This window comes from Saccopteryx leptura, chromosome 10, assembly GCF_036850995.1.
Source record: "Saccopteryx leptura isolate mSacLep1 chromosome 10, mSacLep1_pri_phased_curated, whole genome shotgun sequence".
NCBI classification, from domain to species: domain Eukaryota; kingdom Metazoa; phylum Chordata; class Mammalia; order Chiroptera; family Emballonuridae; genus Saccopteryx; species Saccopteryx leptura.
In genome coordinates, this window is record NC_089512.1 from 24,729,352 (window position 1) to 24,746,441 (window position 17,090).

General features: G+C 33.3%; 1 protein-coding gene across 2 annotated transcripts in view; it reads left to right on the plus strand.

The window, feature by feature from the left end:
* Positions 1–17,090, plus strand: part of TOP2B (DNA topoisomerase II beta) — a 57,780-nt gene that overhangs the window by 11,040 nt on the left and 29,650 nt on the right. For both annotated transcript variants that reach the window (XM_066350844.1, XM_066350845.1), the window contains exons 3-15: positions 361–451; positions 2,124–2,187; positions 5,349–5,494; positions 6,314–6,411; positions 7,121–7,333; positions 10,268–10,441; positions 12,229–12,330; positions 12,415–12,552; positions 14,175–14,313; positions 14,645–14,802; positions 14,969–15,094; positions 16,044–16,154; positions 16,232–16,337. In XM_066350844.1, coding sequence (XP_066206941.1) covers positions 361–451; positions 2,124–2,187; positions 5,349–5,494; positions 6,314–6,411; positions 7,121–7,333; positions 10,268–10,441; positions 12,229–12,330; positions 12,415–12,552; positions 14,175–14,313; positions 14,645–14,802; positions 14,969–15,094; positions 16,044–16,154; positions 16,232–16,337 — 1,666 coding nt within the window. The remainder of the gene's footprint in view (positions 1–360; positions 452–2,123; positions 2,188–5,348; positions 5,495–6,313; positions 6,412–7,120; positions 7,334–10,267; positions 10,442–12,228; positions 12,331–12,414; positions 12,553–14,174; positions 14,314–14,644; positions 14,803–14,968; positions 15,095–16,043; positions 16,155–16,231; positions 16,338–17,090) is intronic.

The window sequence follows — 17,090 nt, forward strand, 5'->3', positions numbered from 1 at the left end:
CTGGGTTTCTTATACAATAGAAAAATATATAGCTTGAAGTAAAGTGTAAAGTAAATATGAGATATTATTTTTCCTATTTTATTTACTATTTGTAACAATTCTTGGTGCCTTATATTAAAGCTAACTTTATAGGTAAGATACAGATAATACAAAATGATCACTTTCTCAGTTTTGAGGTTAAGTTGATTGTGAATACAGTGACGTAACTGAAGTAAGTATATGTTTTGTTTTTCTTTTTCTTTTACTTTGAAGGTCTAAGTATTTACAACACAACTGACAGATGTGGGTTTATACTATATAAAATTGATGGTAAATACTTTTTTACTTCAAAAGCATTTTTTAATTTTTCCCTCAATGCAGCTAATGTGGGTATATGATGAAGATATGGGAATGAATTGCAGAGAGGTTACCTTTGTGCCAGGTTTATACAAGATCTTTGATGAAATCTTGGGTGAGTACTTGCTTAAGATTTGATGCATCTGTTTCTGTATGTAGGGTCATTATAATGTCCCTATATATAAGGCCAGATTTATAGTATATATTTTAAAGGCATATCTCCTTTTTTATGCTGCATATAAATTTATATTACCTGCTATAATATTTTCATATCTGCTTGTTTTCTTTGTGATTTAATTGTTCTTTTGTAAAATGAATGTGTTATATTTGATTAGTAATTCCAAAGTTGGTCTGAGTTCTTATATGTGCAATAATCTGTGAGTTGCTTGCATTCCAGTCATGGGGCAGGAAACATGTTAAAAACAGATATTATAAGCGGTAGAGCGTCGGCCTAGCGTGTGGAGGACCCAGGTTCGATTCCCGGCCAGGGCACACAGGAAAAGCGCCCATTTGCTTCTCCACCCCTCCGCCGCGCCTTCCCCTCTGTCTCTCTCTTCCCCTCCCGCAGCCAAGGCTCCATTGGAGCAAAGATGGCCAGGGCGCTGGGGATGGCTCTGTGGCCTCTGCCTCAGGCGCTAGAGTGGCTCTGGTCACAACATGGCGATGCCCAGGATGGGCAGAGCATCGCCCCCTGGTGGGCAGAGCCTCACCCCTGGTGGGCATGCCGGGTGGATCCCCGTTGGGCGCATGCGGGAGTCTGTCTGACTGTCTCTCCCTGTTTCCAGCTTCAGAAAAATGCAAAATAACAAAAAACAAAAAACAAAAAAACCCCAGATATTACAGGGGCTGAGCCTTGCAGATTCAGGGGTTGAATCTGTTGGGCAGTCAAGTTTAACAACCTTTGTTCTGAATAATCTTTTTCCTCTCCAGTCACATCATTGGTTAAATCACAATGGAGTCTGTAGACTATTTGACTCCTAGGGGATGTACTTTGGAATTGTTTTCAGCCACAGACTTTCTGGAGACTGAGCTCTGCCCCCTCATCAGTGCCACTTGCGAGGTCTAGGCAGCGGAATTGTGTGGGTCTGAGCTTCCAAGGACCTTTGAGAAAAGGATGGGAGAGTACAACTGGTTCCTTATACGTGTGGTTTCTTTTCACTATTGCCTCCCAGCTGTCCACCCAGTTTTACTTCTAGGTGTTTATCAGGAACATACTCCTTGTATGATTGAAGTTTAATTTGACAGCTAGCTTGTGTTCAAATGTACAGAAACAGTGGTTAATACTTACAAGTATATTATTATCAATTATAGTGCTTGGATTCCAAGATTTCAAAGAATGCTAAAGACTTTACCTTTGTCATTCAAAAATAACTGACTGGTTTTAGCTCAGTCTGTCTATAAAGTCACTAGTTTATTGAAGGAGATCAAGAGAAAGTAGTTGTTACCAAGATAAAATATAATTAAATCCAATTTTTTGCTTTTAGATTTGGGATAGAGATCGTGAACTGCAGATGTTTGTTCTTATTTAATTTGTTTTTATATATCACACAATTATCCCCCTTCCTTGTTTTGTGGTAGAAGACATGACAATAATTTAGTATAATATAACATTTAAGAACATGTAGAAAATAAGATTTTATATTAGAAGTTTTAAGTAATTATCTTCATTAACTATTACCATATGTAAATGTTTATAGTAAGCCATGATGCATATGCAGTTATGCTCATGTGTTTATTTATATAAATTTACATATTTGATTACTTATTAAAATATTTTAATTTTGTAGTTAATGCAGCTGACAATAAACAGAGGGATAAGAACATGACCTGTATTAAAGTTTCTATTGATCCGTAAGTATATTTCAAGTTTAACTTCTTATGCTAAATTGTTTTATTCAGGTAGTCCCTCCCTTACTTATGAATATTCCTGAAGTGAATGATGTATGCAGTTAGTACTTCTTGGTTTCCTATTGCTTGAGAACTTGTTATTTTTGCCTCTGTTAGCCAGAACGTTATACTCTTATGGTTTCTTCTCTCTTTTGTGATCTTTTTCCCCAGAGTACTTTATGTGAGCTCTTGGAGACCGCTTTTCTTCCTCTTTGATGCTGTTTTAGATGCTGAAGTAATTATCTTTCCTTTCTTGACTTAGCTTTGGGACCCAATGCTATGGGCTATTGCCAGTATTATTCCAGTTACATTATAGGTTAAATTTACTTTCTGTGACCCGCATTTGGACTATTTCATTATTTATAACATCATTTGTAAATTAGGAATTGCTAGTATTATAAAATATAAACCAGGTGTTCAGCTAATTAGATCTCACTAGGGTGGTATTTTCTTTTTCTTTTAAGGACTGAGGAGGAATGAAAGTAATGAAGTTTTAAGTTAAAAATACAGTTGTTACATTTATCCTGTTTTCATTACCATGCCTTTTGTAAAATATTGTATTTATCCATTATACTTTCTTTAGTAATTTAGCATGTCTCTAAGGTTTTTCTCTAACATGAAAATTTAACAATTCAGGAATGGCCTTCTTGGCAATCAGATTTCAGATGGCATAATTAATATTAATAATATAATAAAAGTATAACATATTGATTATATTATAGAGTTAACTGTATTTTATATGAAAATATTACCACATAACTACACTGTTAAAGTTCTTGATTTTTTTACATTTACTTTTAAAAATATGGATTCTTTGTATAATGAATAAATTCTTGAGAATTTATGTGATAAAGGTGTGTAGGATACTTCTGGGTTACAACATATAACATATATAGAAGTTTAAGATAGTTTAAAAAAAATTTTAGCTGTCAAGATTCCTTTTCTTACATATTTAAGAAATTATCAGTTAAAAACATCATTTATTATAACCTAATAAGGAATAATAGATATTAAATATGTTAAGTTTTTTTAAAATTCAGATTTGAAAGATTCTGATTGAAAACTAAGGAAGAGAAGGGACTTTTCTTAAATACATTCTTGATTAGGATGGTTATAATTGTTGGTTCTTTTATCTTACTTGTTTTAGATACTTTAACCTAACAACGTGGAATTTAAAAAGAGTTTACAGAGAATCCTGTTATAACAAAATGATCAAGAAATGAGCTATAAAACATTTGTATAGACCAAATAGTGGCTCTTACCTTAAGTTTATTACAGATTCTGGACAGCGTATTTCTATGCCTTTATTGCTCTCTTTCTAACTTTCTTTTCAATCAAATATTTTTATATGGGCATAAGAGTGACATGGAAGTATAACTAAATTTATTTGGTTATTAGTGACAATCAGACCCCAGTTTTTTCCTTATTTACCTCTCTGCCATTTTAACTGCTTCTGCTAGAAATTTATTTTATTTCAATATAAAATAAAAATTCAGAGTTCCAAGAAAGATGAAGGTAGTATATTTTCACTTCATTTCTGTTTTATTTCTTTTTGTTTACACATTATTGATTAGAAACTATTGAATCTTTCTCCTGCTTTTAACTGAAATTTATATACACATATATTTAAAATTGTTGATAAATAAGCATTTTGTGACACATTGCTTAACTTTATATTTTATTTCTGAATTTTAATCATTCTTTTATGAATTCATTCTATAAAGTCATTCCTTATCTTTTCTTTAGTACTTATATTGCATGGTTAATCTTATTTTTATTAAAATAAATTTTATTTCAGAGATGTAATTTTTGCTTGTTAAATTTCTAATTTAGGAAGTCAGTTTAAAGCAGAATTCAAATGGGAAAAAGTATTGTTATGCTGTTTATTTCATTGACCCAGTTTTCTGTGCTGTTCAGTTTTGATACTCTTTCAGTTTCATTCTCTCTGCATTTTCATACAGAAGATTTTAATTTTTCATCATGTATGTGTGTATGAACTCTGTAAAGAAGGGTTGAAAGTTGATAGTTAATGTGATAATTAATGGGTTAAATTTAGAGAATCTGTAGCATAGCTTAGTTCTTATTCTTTTTCCATAGTACTCTGTGATGTGACTATACAATTTAAGTAAACAGCCATGAAAGAGACCCCAAATTAATAATATCTACATATTATAAAACCATTCCCTGGCCGGTTGGCTCAGTGGTAGAGTGTCGGCCTGGCATGCAGAAGTCCCGGGTTCAATTCTCGGCCAGGGCACACAGGAGAGGCGCCCATCTGCTTCTCCACCCCTCCCCTCTCCTTCCTCTCTGTCTCTCTCTTCCCCTCCCGCAGCTAAGGCTCCATTGGAGCAAAGATGGCCCGGGCACTGAGGATGGCGCTGTGGCCTCTGCCTCAGGCGCTAGAGTGGCTCTGGTCGCAACATAGCGACACCCAGGATGGGCAGAGCATCGCCCCTGGTGGGTGTGCCGGGTGGATCCCGGTCGGGTGCATGTGGGAGTCTGTCTGACTGTCTCTCCCCGTTTCCAGCTTCAGAAAAATACAATAAATAAATAAATAAAATAAAATAAAACCATTAAAATTAGTTTAGGACAACAGTTGGCATAATACAAACAACCCTCTAACATTTAGCCTGAAAATAGAATATGGTTCAGCCTGTGTGTCCTTCCTCCTTCCACCTGTACTGCTACAGCAGTTAGGCAGGAAGTGAAAATGACAAGGATCGTTTGCTCTTCAGAGCTTATGGTTCACAGATGGTGTGCTGGTAGAATGAAGCAGGAAGATCATGGCTAATGTATTGAGAAGAAAACGGAATCTCTGGCTGACTTCTTATTGTAAAAGTTTCATTGCTTTTACTGTTTTATGGGAGGTTGAGAAGAGTTTCCTTTCCTGAGAAATTTTGCTGTATTACTTGCAGATCTTAGTGATCCTAATTTAAGTTAGGACTCAGGGACAGACAAGTGTGTCCTCAGTAAGTATTTTCTGGAAAGATGAGTGAATGTCTTCCAATTTGTAATGATTACTGTTTGCTTATAATTATTTAGGTTTATTCTGGATTACTTCATTTTTTATGGAAATTAATGTCTTTAAACTATTTAAGCTCTAAACTCTTCTTGTTTATTTACAGTGAGTCTAACATTATAAGCATTTGGAATAACGGAAAAGGCATTCCAGTAGTAGAACATAAAGTAGAGAAAGTTTATGTTCCTGCATTAATTTTTGGACAGCTTTTAACATCTAGTAACTATGACGATGATGAGAAAAAAGTTACAGGTAAACAGAGTCTGAATTGATGATTAGAATTTTCATTAAAATATATTGCTCTCAACATAAAAACTCTTACTATTTCTATATAAAATATTACAGAAGAGGAAATCTGTGTAGTTTTGTTGAGAAAAATCCTTTTCAGAATTGATACATGGAAAAATATCATGTATAATTATAATCTGACAGGTATTTTAAAAGCTTAACTCTTATAGTACATTTATTTATGTTAGAACTCCTAGAACTCTACCCTGGCTGACAGGCCAAGGTTTGAATTATTGATGAAAGTAAGATGTGTGACTCCAGTATATATGAGTTTGTTACTTCATAAGCCACTGTGTCTTTAGGTACCAATTAAAAAATTTGAAAATGTCGACTCTTAAATAGAGTTGAAAATGCTTTGATTAGATCAAATGTTTCTTACTTACATATGTTACCCAAGTAGGTTGATAGTTTTTTTTGTGTGTGTGTTTAAAACCAAACCTCTAGGAAGTAATACAGATTAAAATTTTGTAATGGAGAAGTGATTTTGATAGAAATCTACTCACTTAGAGTATTGGATTATAAGAGATACCAAACTTAATTAAAAAATTGTGATGAAGATAATATACAAAATACATATTTTATTATACTTCTATATATACTAAATCTTAATTGAATTTTTCTTTAAATGAAAAAAATCTGTACTCTGAAATATTCAATTGATGATTGTTAAGATAATGCAATAAGTAAAACTCTTTTGCAACATACCTGTCCTATGGTAGGTAAGTTAACAAAGTTCCTTTAAATCATTTTCATTAACCCTTTCATATTTAATTGTTCTTACAGGTGGTCGTAATGGTTATGGTGCAAAACTTTGTAATATTTTCAGTACAAAGTTTACAGTAGAAACTGCTTGCAAAGAATATAAACATAGTTTTAAACAGGTATGATAGAAATGTATCTAATTTGCCTTTTTAAAATAATCATGTTTTTTTGTTTGCTAAGATAATAGAATCTAGGGTAAATTGCAATGACATACATACACACACATTTTTAAATGTTAATCACATCATCATAGTATACAAGACTTTAGAATACTTGGGAGGTTTTATATTAGCCTGGCTTTCTCCTATTTCTATAAAACAAAATGCTTTACTTAATAGACGTTTCTTTTAACCTAGTTAAGCTTTAGTGAAAAATGCCCTGAACCTCAAAGACAATTGAAATGTATCTACTTTGAATGTTTGAAAAATTCCTCATTGATTCATGAACTTGATATTTAAAAATTTTATCTTATTTTAATCTTGTAGGCCTTCGAAAGTAGTTTGAAATTTTACATCAGCTAAAATAATTTTCTCTGGAAAGCATCATATCTACTTATTTTTGTAAAAGTCTATAGAGCTGTGTTGAACTTAAGATATATTAACAATATTTAAAGTTTTTTAAATGAAAAAGATATTGCTTATTTTCAACACAAGGTTGTTATAATGGTAGTGCTTAAAATTTTTTCACCTTTAATATCAATTTCAAAGATTTGTTTGTTGTAAAGCTGAAAAATATATACAGTTGTGATAAATGTATTTCACGAGCTGAGTATATATTATAAAATTAGAAAAACATTATAGAAATATTTAAATATTTTTTCTTTTAAAGACATGGATGAATAATATGATGAAGACTTCTGAAGCCAAAATTAAACATTTTGATGGTGAAGATTATACATGCATAACATTCCAACCAGATCTGTCCAAATTTAAGATGGAAAAACTTGACAAGGATATCGTGGCCCTCATGACCAGAAGAGCTTATGATTTGGCTGGTTCATGCAAAGGGGTCAAGGTCATGTTTAATGGAAAGAAATTGCCTGTAAGTGTTTTCTGAAATAAGGCTTTGTTATTCTGTAGATGGCTTGTAGTTAGATCTTTTAAAACCTAATATCATAACCTCTTTCTTTTAACTGGTGTGTTTAGGTGATTCAGTTTAAAGTGATTATTTATATATTTGGATAAAACATCTTGCTAGCTATATTTATTGTATTTATTCTCTTTCTTATTTCATTTTATTCTGTCTTTTCTGGTTATAACTGAACATTATTTTTAATGATTGCATTTTATCACCTTTGTTTAGTTATACCTCTTTTTAAAACTTTCTTAGGGATTGCCTAGGGTTTACATTTTCAAAATACTTTCTACCCTCAAATAATTGATCATTTCATGTATAGTGAAAGGACTTAACAGTGTATCTTCAGGATCTTTCCCCACTTCTTGTGTCATTACCATCATACACTTTTTACTTTTACATATGCTATAAACACCAGAAGAAAAAAGAACGAGGCAGAAGAAACAGCTGAAAAATGATGGCAGAAATTTTTTCAGTTAGTGATGTTGTTAATGCTTTAAGCATTTTGTTATCTTTAGAGAAATTAAAAATACAATACCTGATTTACTCCATTTGCAGTGCTCTTAATTTCTTGGTGGAGACTTAAGTTTCTGATTTTAATCATATGCCTTCTCCTTGGAGATCTTCCTTGAATGTTTTTGTAGGGTATTTTTGCTGGCAATAAATTCCTTCAGTTTATGTTTGTTCTGAAAGAGCCTTTGTTTTCTTTCACTTTCAAAGACTATAAAAATTTCACTGGATACAGAATTATGGGTTGACACTTTTTGTTTTTCTTCTTTCAATACTTAAAGATGTCACTCTGTTGTCTTCTTGCTTGCATGGTTTCTGATGCGAAGTCTGCTGTAGTTCCTATCTTCTTCCTCTGTTGGTAAGGTGTTTCATTTTCCTCTGGCTGCCTTGAAGATTTCTCTTTGTCTTTGTTTTCTTTGACTATGATATGCTTAGGTGTATATGTGGGATTGTGTGTGTGTGTGTGTGTGTGTGTGTGTGTGTTTACATTTATGTTGTTTGGTATCGTTTGTCACTGATTAGAAAATTTCTTCCAATATTTCTTTTGTGCTGTTCTTTCTTTTTCTGGCATTTCATTTATGCACATATTATAAAATTTGGTATTACTACAAGCTCTTGGATGTTTTGCTCTGCTTTATTCATTCTTTTTCTTTGTGTGTCAGTTTGTTTAACTTCTTTTGCCTTATTTTTTAAAAGATGAAATGATAATTTAATTATTGTTTTATGCTCTATTTCTAATATTAATGATTGTGTCAAGTTTATTGATGAGCCTGCGAAAGGTATTCTTCATGTCTTCTGTTCTTGATTTCTGGCATTTCCATTTGATTCTTTCTTACAGTATCCATCTCTCTGCTGAAGTTGCATGTTGCCTACCTTCTTCATTAGAGTCCTTAACATATGAATCATAGTTATTTTAAATGCTCTATCTGATAGCTAAAATACCTGTAATATATCTGAGTTTGATTCTGATGATTGCTTTGTCTTTTCAGACTGTGTTGTTGTTGTTTTTTTGTTGTTGTTATTTTGCCTTTTGGCATGCCTTGTACGTTTTTTTAGAAAAACAGCTATGTTGTATAGGGTAGTAGATGTGGAATAAATAGGCTTTAGTATGAGGATTTATGTTAATCTATACAAAAATGGGATGTGTTTGCAGCTTGTGCTGTAGTTACTGGTGTTGAGGTTTGTTGTTGCTGTTGGCAGCAGAGACTTCAATTTCTTCCTTGTTCTTGTCTTTCCTCTTTGCTTTGGGCCTTCCCTTTGAGCTGCCCCTCAAGGAGGATATGCCTCATGCAGCTCTTCCAGCTGAAGCCCACTGTTATTATGGGAGGCCTGCTAGCATGGTGGTAGGGTGTTGGGGAACTCTGATGTCTGACAAAGTCACAGACTTTGGAGTGCACAATGGGCCTGTGTCTCAAGGGTTTGGCCTTTACAAATATTTCTATTCCTCCTCGAGAGGTAGAGATTTTTCCTTTGCCCTCTGTTCTCTTCCCTTGTTGCAGTATGTATCCACTAGTATTCTCATTCAATGTTCTTGAGGCTCCCTGCCCTACAGAATAAGTCTTTTTTTTTTTAACTTAAGTGATTTGGGGGCAGGACGGGATGAAGCTGGGCAGCATGGCTTTATTCCAGCTGTGGTGGGATTTTGCCAGTGCTCCCCAGCAGGATCCTCCCCGGCCGGTTAGGGTTACATTGGTAAGGGAGGTGGGCCTGGGGCAATTCCCAGTGGCTGCTATTCTCCTTCCCGAGCCAGCACCATTGGGGAACTTTTTGATTCTCTCTTCCCTGTGAGAATCTGCTTGGGTTCCTGGAGGGAAAGCCTGCAGAAGAATAGGAACCCCTTCTGACTGTAGTCTTCAAGGAGTTCACCAACCATTACTAGTCTACACTTGTCAAAATTTCTCGTTTAATGTTCCTACTGTCTTATATGACATTAGGCAACTTCTGCCCCAGTGGTTCCTATGGAGTCCTGATTCTTTTCAGACATAGGATGGCCAAAGGTCCTGTGACCTCAATTTTTTGAGGGTTCATAGAATACCAATTTGTCTGACAAGCTCTTTTCTTGTAAGAGAGGAAGCTTCTTTTTCCCCCCCAACCATCTCAGGGGAAGTCTACTTTGTTATTTAAAAAACTTAAACTTTGGAAAGACTTTATAATAATTCACCTGTCCAGCTATCCCTTCATAACCTTTCCTTATCAAATACATAGGAAATGAATTGCTTTTTAAAGGGTAGGAATTAAGGAGTAGAATAGGGGAAAGTCATGAAGGTTTGGATCTGCAGAATAAGCTGTTGTGACTGAGGGAAAATGAAAGTATGCGAGTACCTGATGGCATTCATCTAGTTGAGCTGCCAAGATAAGATTGTTTATTGTTTTGGTTTTTCAAATTAATAGGTAAATGGATTTCGCAGTTATGTAGATCTTTATGTGAAAGACAAATTGGATGAAACTGGAGTGGCCCTGAAAGTTATTCATGAACTTGCAAATGAAAGATGGGATGTTTGTCTAACACTGAGCGAAAAAGGGTTCCAGCAAATCAGCTTTGTAAATAGCATTGCAACAACAAAAGTAAGTGTGCTGCTTCTCTTTCCTGTCTCAGTCAGTGGTAGAACAGTGCTTCATTAAAACAACAACAACAAAGCCTTCCCAGCTCTGCTTTGGTGAAAGCAAAGTTGATTTATGAAAATGAAAGCTTATTGTCTGTGAAATAGCTGTCTTATCATTTAACATTCATTGAGAAGTAGGTTTATACAATCAGTGTTTATAGTTGAATACATTGATATTTTATAAAATTTTAAATGATAAATTCCTTATTTTGTGTTCTGAGTTTAGAATGTAGAGGAAAGACTACTAGGAGACGAGTATATTTGGGGCGTCAGATTGTGGAACATGTTATCTGCCTTCTGAGGGGCTTAAACCCTCTTCATTAGGCTTTTGGATTTCAAAATCAACTGAAATTCCTCTCATTTAAAAGCACTTAACCATTGATCATAATAAATATTATTAGGCAATACAAGCAAGCATGTATTCCTAGAATAAGCTAAAGCAGTGATATATCACTTTGTCACTCTTGTTCAGTTTTAACATTTTTAATGTTCAACATTTTTATAATCAAATATCAGTTTCTGTAGTCAACAGAAATCTGGTGTCCATTATAATTGCATTTTTGTATTTTTTCTGAAGTGGAAACAGGGAGAGACAGTCAGACAGACTCCCGCATGCGCCCGACCGGGATCCACCCAGCACGCCCACCAGGGGCAACACTCTGCCCACCAGGGGGCGTCGCTCTGCCACGACCAGAGCCACTCTAGTGCCTGGGGCAGAGGCCAAGGAGCCATCCCCAGCGCCCGGGCCATCTTTGCTCCAATGGAGCCTTGGCTGCGGGAGGGGAAGAGAGAGACAGAGAGGAAGGGGGGGGAGGTTGGAGAAGCAAATGGGCGCTTCTCCTATGTGCCCTGGCCGGGAATTGAACCCGGGTCCCCTGCACGCCAGGCCGACGCTCTACCGCTGAGCCAACCGGCCAGGGCTATAATTGCATTTTATTGTATGTAATAGAAAGTTAATGTTCAGTGGCATAAACATGTAAAGGTTTTATTTTTCCTTCTTATATCTAGGAACCTTGGGTAGGCAGTGTTAGTTTAGTACTGTGACACAGTGTCATTAGGGGCCTATGCCCTTGCTTTTTCTGCCACCTTTAGCATCTAGCTTTTACTTTGCCTTTTAAGTTGCCTGCTGTTCTTCCATGCCTCATTTCTAAGTTCCAGGGAGAGAGAGTTGGGTTGGGCAAATGCATGTGCCAACTGAATTTCCCCCTTTTTATCAGGTATAACAATAGTTTCCTGGAAGCTATATCCAGTAGACATCTACTATCATTTCTGGTTGGAACTGGGTCGTGTAGGTATATGTAGCTGCAATGGAATCCAGATTGGTGAATTTTTCTAATTGGGCATGTTTCTGGTTAAAAACAAATTTAGATGTGTCAATAAAGTAAAAGGAGAGAATGGGTATTGGGTGGAGAATTGACAATGACTGCCACAGTCCCTAAGTTTAATCTTATGAGTGTCATTACCACCACCACGCCGGTATTCATTCTCACTCCCATGTCTTCTTTTTTCCCCAATTGGTTTTACTTTGTATAAAATTGGCTAATTGACTCTGTGGCTAAAGAGACGTTATTTTTAAATCCCAACTCTGCTGATCTGACCCTCATTTTATTCCTCTGGAAAATAGGTTTAATAATACTTCACAAAGTTGTTATAAAGATTAAACACTCATTCTAGAAAAAAATGAATATGTAAGGACTATATTTTGCTAACCTAACTATAGAAGATTTTATATATATTTTTTCTCTTTAGGGTGGACGGCACGTGGATTATGTAGTAGATCAAGTTGTTGGTAAACTGATTGAAGTAGTCAAGAAAAAGAACAAAGCTGGTGTATCAGTGAAACCATTTCAAGTAAGTGATGATTTTATGTATTCTGTTAAAGTATAAAATAATATCAGTTCTGATGATTGCCTTTTTTTGGTTTGTTTTCAACAGGTAAAAAACCATATATGGGTTTTTATTAATTGCCTTATCGAAAACCCAACTTTTGATTCTCAGACTAAGGAAAACATGACTCTGCAGCCCAAAAGTTTTGGGTCCAAATGCCAACTATCAGAAAAATTTTTCAAAGCAGTGAGTAAATTTATATTATCTTGTATTATTTATCAGTGTGTTTTTATTGAGAGTTAAATAGTTTTCCTTATTCTTTTTGTGATTAGTTTCTCATATTAACTGTGGGTGTAAGCATATTCATACTTCAAACTAATATACTTAATTCTACAAACTTCAAAGGGTAAACTTTATTTTATAAAACAATTGATTATTTTGCTAAGAATTAAAATAGGTAATCATGTAGCTAATTATGTTTTTAATTTTGCATTGGTCATTATGAAGCCAGATGTTTCCCCAACAAATGTTCACATCCTTATCAGACTTCTGATTTCAACTTATTTGAACTTGATCTACTGATTTTTACCATTATAGAGTTTTAAAAAAATTGTAACATAACTATAACAAAAATTTCATATTCTACATATCTAAAAATTTTATTTTACATTGCACATATTTATTTAGGCTGCTTTAATCTTTCCAAAACAAGGTGAGAATACAAATAAATAATAAATCTTAGATTTATAACTAAGCCTTGTGGCTGCTAATAGCTTCTTATAATCTGTTGTATATAAGCAAGATTTGCCTCAGTTCCCTTGTTCAGCAGTACCATTAACAAACGTAGTACATAAGAATATATAAAGTTCCTTTAAATATGTTTGCACTGAAAATGTAAAGATGAATAAATCACAGCCCCTCTACTTTGGGAGTTTATAGTTTGGTGGAAGAGTAATTGTGATAGTGGTAACATACTATTAAATTCCATTATTGGAATCTCAAAGGCAGTTTCTCACAAACAAAAACAAAAGTTGTTTTTAGAATGGAGCTTAAGGCCAATAGAAGTGGTAGTTTTGGACCAGATCATAATCAAGTCAGAATTCAAATTACTTTTGAATAATGCTTTTCAAAATTTTTGCTCTCAAAAACATTTTCATTATGAACTTATTTGATATTAGATTTTATACTTTTTCATTTTTGGCAGATTAAGTGTAAATTTGGCAACATACTTCATCTCTTTTTATATCTCAGACATTCCAGAAAACTCTTTCATACACCTAAAGTGAAACTACCCGGTATAATGAAAAATAAATAACTCCAACTTGGAGGTTCTTCACTTTTTTTTTCTTTTTGGGTAAACATGTTGTCACATGTTGATTAACTGCAGTGTGACACACAACTTATGTTGAAATACTCATTACCAAACTTTTTAAAGAATAAGGCCTATTCATAAGTTCTTGAGTTTATCCTAATGTTCCCTTCATGTTAGTATTTTTATTTGTCATCGTGAATTCAAGATTCATACTTTTGTATTGACAGAAATCAGTAATGTCAGTGTCTATTATTTACCAGCTGGTAAATTCAGTGGTGGATCAGCTTTACTGTGTTAATGTTAACAAAATTAACTTGTAACAAAAGCTGTGTATATTTCTCATGCAGTTCATTATAATAGATATTTGCATATATTGTAAAGTCACCCCTTTTCCATGTGTCTGTGTTTTAGTATAGTTAGAATAAAATGTACTGACACATCATTATCACCAGTATTGTTTTGTCCAATAATTGCACAGTTTACACATATTACATTAATTGTCGCTACGTGTATGAATTTCTGGCCTGTTTATATATTATTATTCTTTGATTTTTAGGCCTCTAACTGTGGCATTGTAGAAAGTATCCTGAACTGGGTGAAATTTAAGGCTCAAACTCAGCTGAACAAGAAGTGTTCATCAGTAAAGTATAGTAAAATCAAAGGTATTCCCAAACTGGATGATGCAAATGATGCTGGTAAGGTTCAGAGTTTTAAAAAAGATTTGCTTTAATTTTTTATTTATGCAATTATAGGAAATTTTTATTTTCCACATAGAGTTAGAATGGGATTTTATATTGAGTATAATTTCACTTCATTAATATTGCCACATGCTCCACATATTACTAATTTTCAGGGGGTAGGGATTCAATAAAATATATTTAATGTTTAAACTATACTGAACATAATGTAAGATGACCCTTACAGTCTTACACCATCATCATTGTGATTAGTAAGTTTTCTGGCTTCATTTTTCTCATTGGTAAAATTGAGGAATGTGGATTATATGTCTTTCTAAATTTCTTTTAGGTGGCAAACATTCCCTGGAGTGTACGCTGATACTGACAGAGGGAGACTCTGCCAAATCACTGGCAGTGTCTGGATTGGGTGTGATTGGGCGAGACAGATACGGAGTCTTTCCACTGAGGGGAAAAATTCTTAACGTACGAGAAGCTTCTCATAAACAGGTATGTGTTTCTGTGTACACATACATATAGTATATACATGCCCATACAGATATGTGGCATTTTCATACTTTACTGAAGTTGTTGAATTTTTAAATGTAAATTCTCTCTCATTTTTTGTATATATCAACACTTTAAAATTCTTTCAATTCTTTTCCTTTATGTATAGATCATGGAAAATGCAGAAATAAACAACATTATTAAAATAGTTGGTCTACAATACAAGAAAAGTTATGATGATGCAGAATCTCTGAAAACATTACGCTATGGAAAGATTATGATTATGACTGATCAGGTTGGTTTAAAAGTCGCCACGTATTTAAAACTCATATATTTTTCATATTGCCCCTTTGATCATTTATTCTATGAGACTTGTTTCGAGATAGTACAAGTAAAAGTGATTGTACATCAATGGGGAAGAAAACATTGTTTAATGGAACTGTTTGTGTGAAGCACATTTTACATTATCCTGATTTATTGGGTAACCAACTTTTGGTTTAGATATTTTAAAAATGTTTTAAAATATAAATATAAGAAGAATAGAACACACTGAAGTACTATGGGGTTGAAGCCTACCTATAAGTAGGAAGGAAATGGTGAAATTTACAAGTAAAAAGGAACATTAGGATAATGGTTACTATTTCTATATGATGGCATAATTTTGGATATACAAAAACTAGGAGCACTTGAATAGTAAAAGGACAGTAACTAGGAACTAGAAAATTAAAAAGGAAGAATTTCATATGCTTTTCTTTTATGTTCTATAATTAAAAGCATTTGTAGAGAAAAATCTTCAACTAAAAAACTGCTATGTAGAGTTAAGCAGAAAAGTAGCAGTTTTTAAATCAAGGGCATACTTGTGAATACCTATTCTCCATGGATTTTGCCTTCCATTGCCCAGTGAAGTTTTGTTATAACCATGTGTTATGTATTTCCATCCGTAAATCATTCTTTTAGTGAATTAGGTAAACTGTAAAACAGATATAATAATAGTATATTTTGTAATGACAGGAAGATTCAGTTTATCATAGGAAAACTATTATTAGATATATTCTTTATTTGAATTTTAAGAAAAATTCTTTACTGCTGTCCTCTGAAGAATAATATCTACTGTTTTGTAAAACGCAGTTATAGAATTTGAACAGAATTTTGCCTCTGCTGCATTCATACATTTTAAAATTTGGTTATATAAGTAATTATATTTTATAAAATTATTATTGTTCTTTTTACTAACATTTACTTAGGATCAAGATGGTTCTCACATAAAAGGTCTGCTTATTAATTTCATCCACCACAATTGGCCATCACTTCTGAAGCATGGTTTTCTTGAAGAATTCATTACTCCAATTGTAAAGGTACTATTTATATTAATATATTTTTATATTGTTCTAAAGAGTAGCAGAAAAACTAATTTTTTTTTTATTAATTTAAGGCAAGCAAAAATAAGCAGGAACTTTCCTTCTACAGTATTCCTGAATTTGATGAATGGAGAAAACATATAGAAAACCAGAAAGCTTGGAAAATAAAATACTACAAAGGTTTGTGTTTTAAAATATTTAAATTTTGTGAAGTCACTGCTAACATAAATGTATTTTTATTAGCACATCATACAATATTTGAAAGTTTTTCTTTTTTAGTCGTTAAAAATAGCTATTGCTAATTTTAAAATAATTGTTATGTAAAATTTTATAAACTATAGCGAGTGTTATAATGGGCTTCCCATATACTTCCAACAGTCACCATTTCATGGCCAATCTTGTTTCATCTAAACTTCTCATTGCCACCCTATTATTTGCAATATTTTCCAAATCTTATATTATTTCTATAATACTTTTTATATCTATTGCTAAAAGAATTTTTTAAAAAATGTCTATAATGCCATTATTATATCTTTAATAACCTAAAATATTCAGTCAGTGTTAAAATTCTCCTGCTTATATTAAAAATGTTTATAGTGTTTTATTTCTTTTTGAGTCAGACTCCAAACACATTATATTTGGTTGATAAGTTACTTAAATTTTAGTATATTGTGTCTCTCTTCATATGTTTTCCTGTAACTTACTTGTTTCAAAAGTTGGATTGTCCTGTATAATTTTTCACATTCTGGATTTTGCTGAGTATCCCTATAGTTTCATTAAGTATGAAGTATGGTTTTCTGCCCCTTATTCTCTGTTAATTGGTAGTTACATTGGAGGCTTAATCAGATGTGGATTAGATTTACGTGGTAAAACCATTTAATAGGTGGTAATATATACTTATGTTAGGAGGCATGTAATATATAGTTTGTCTTT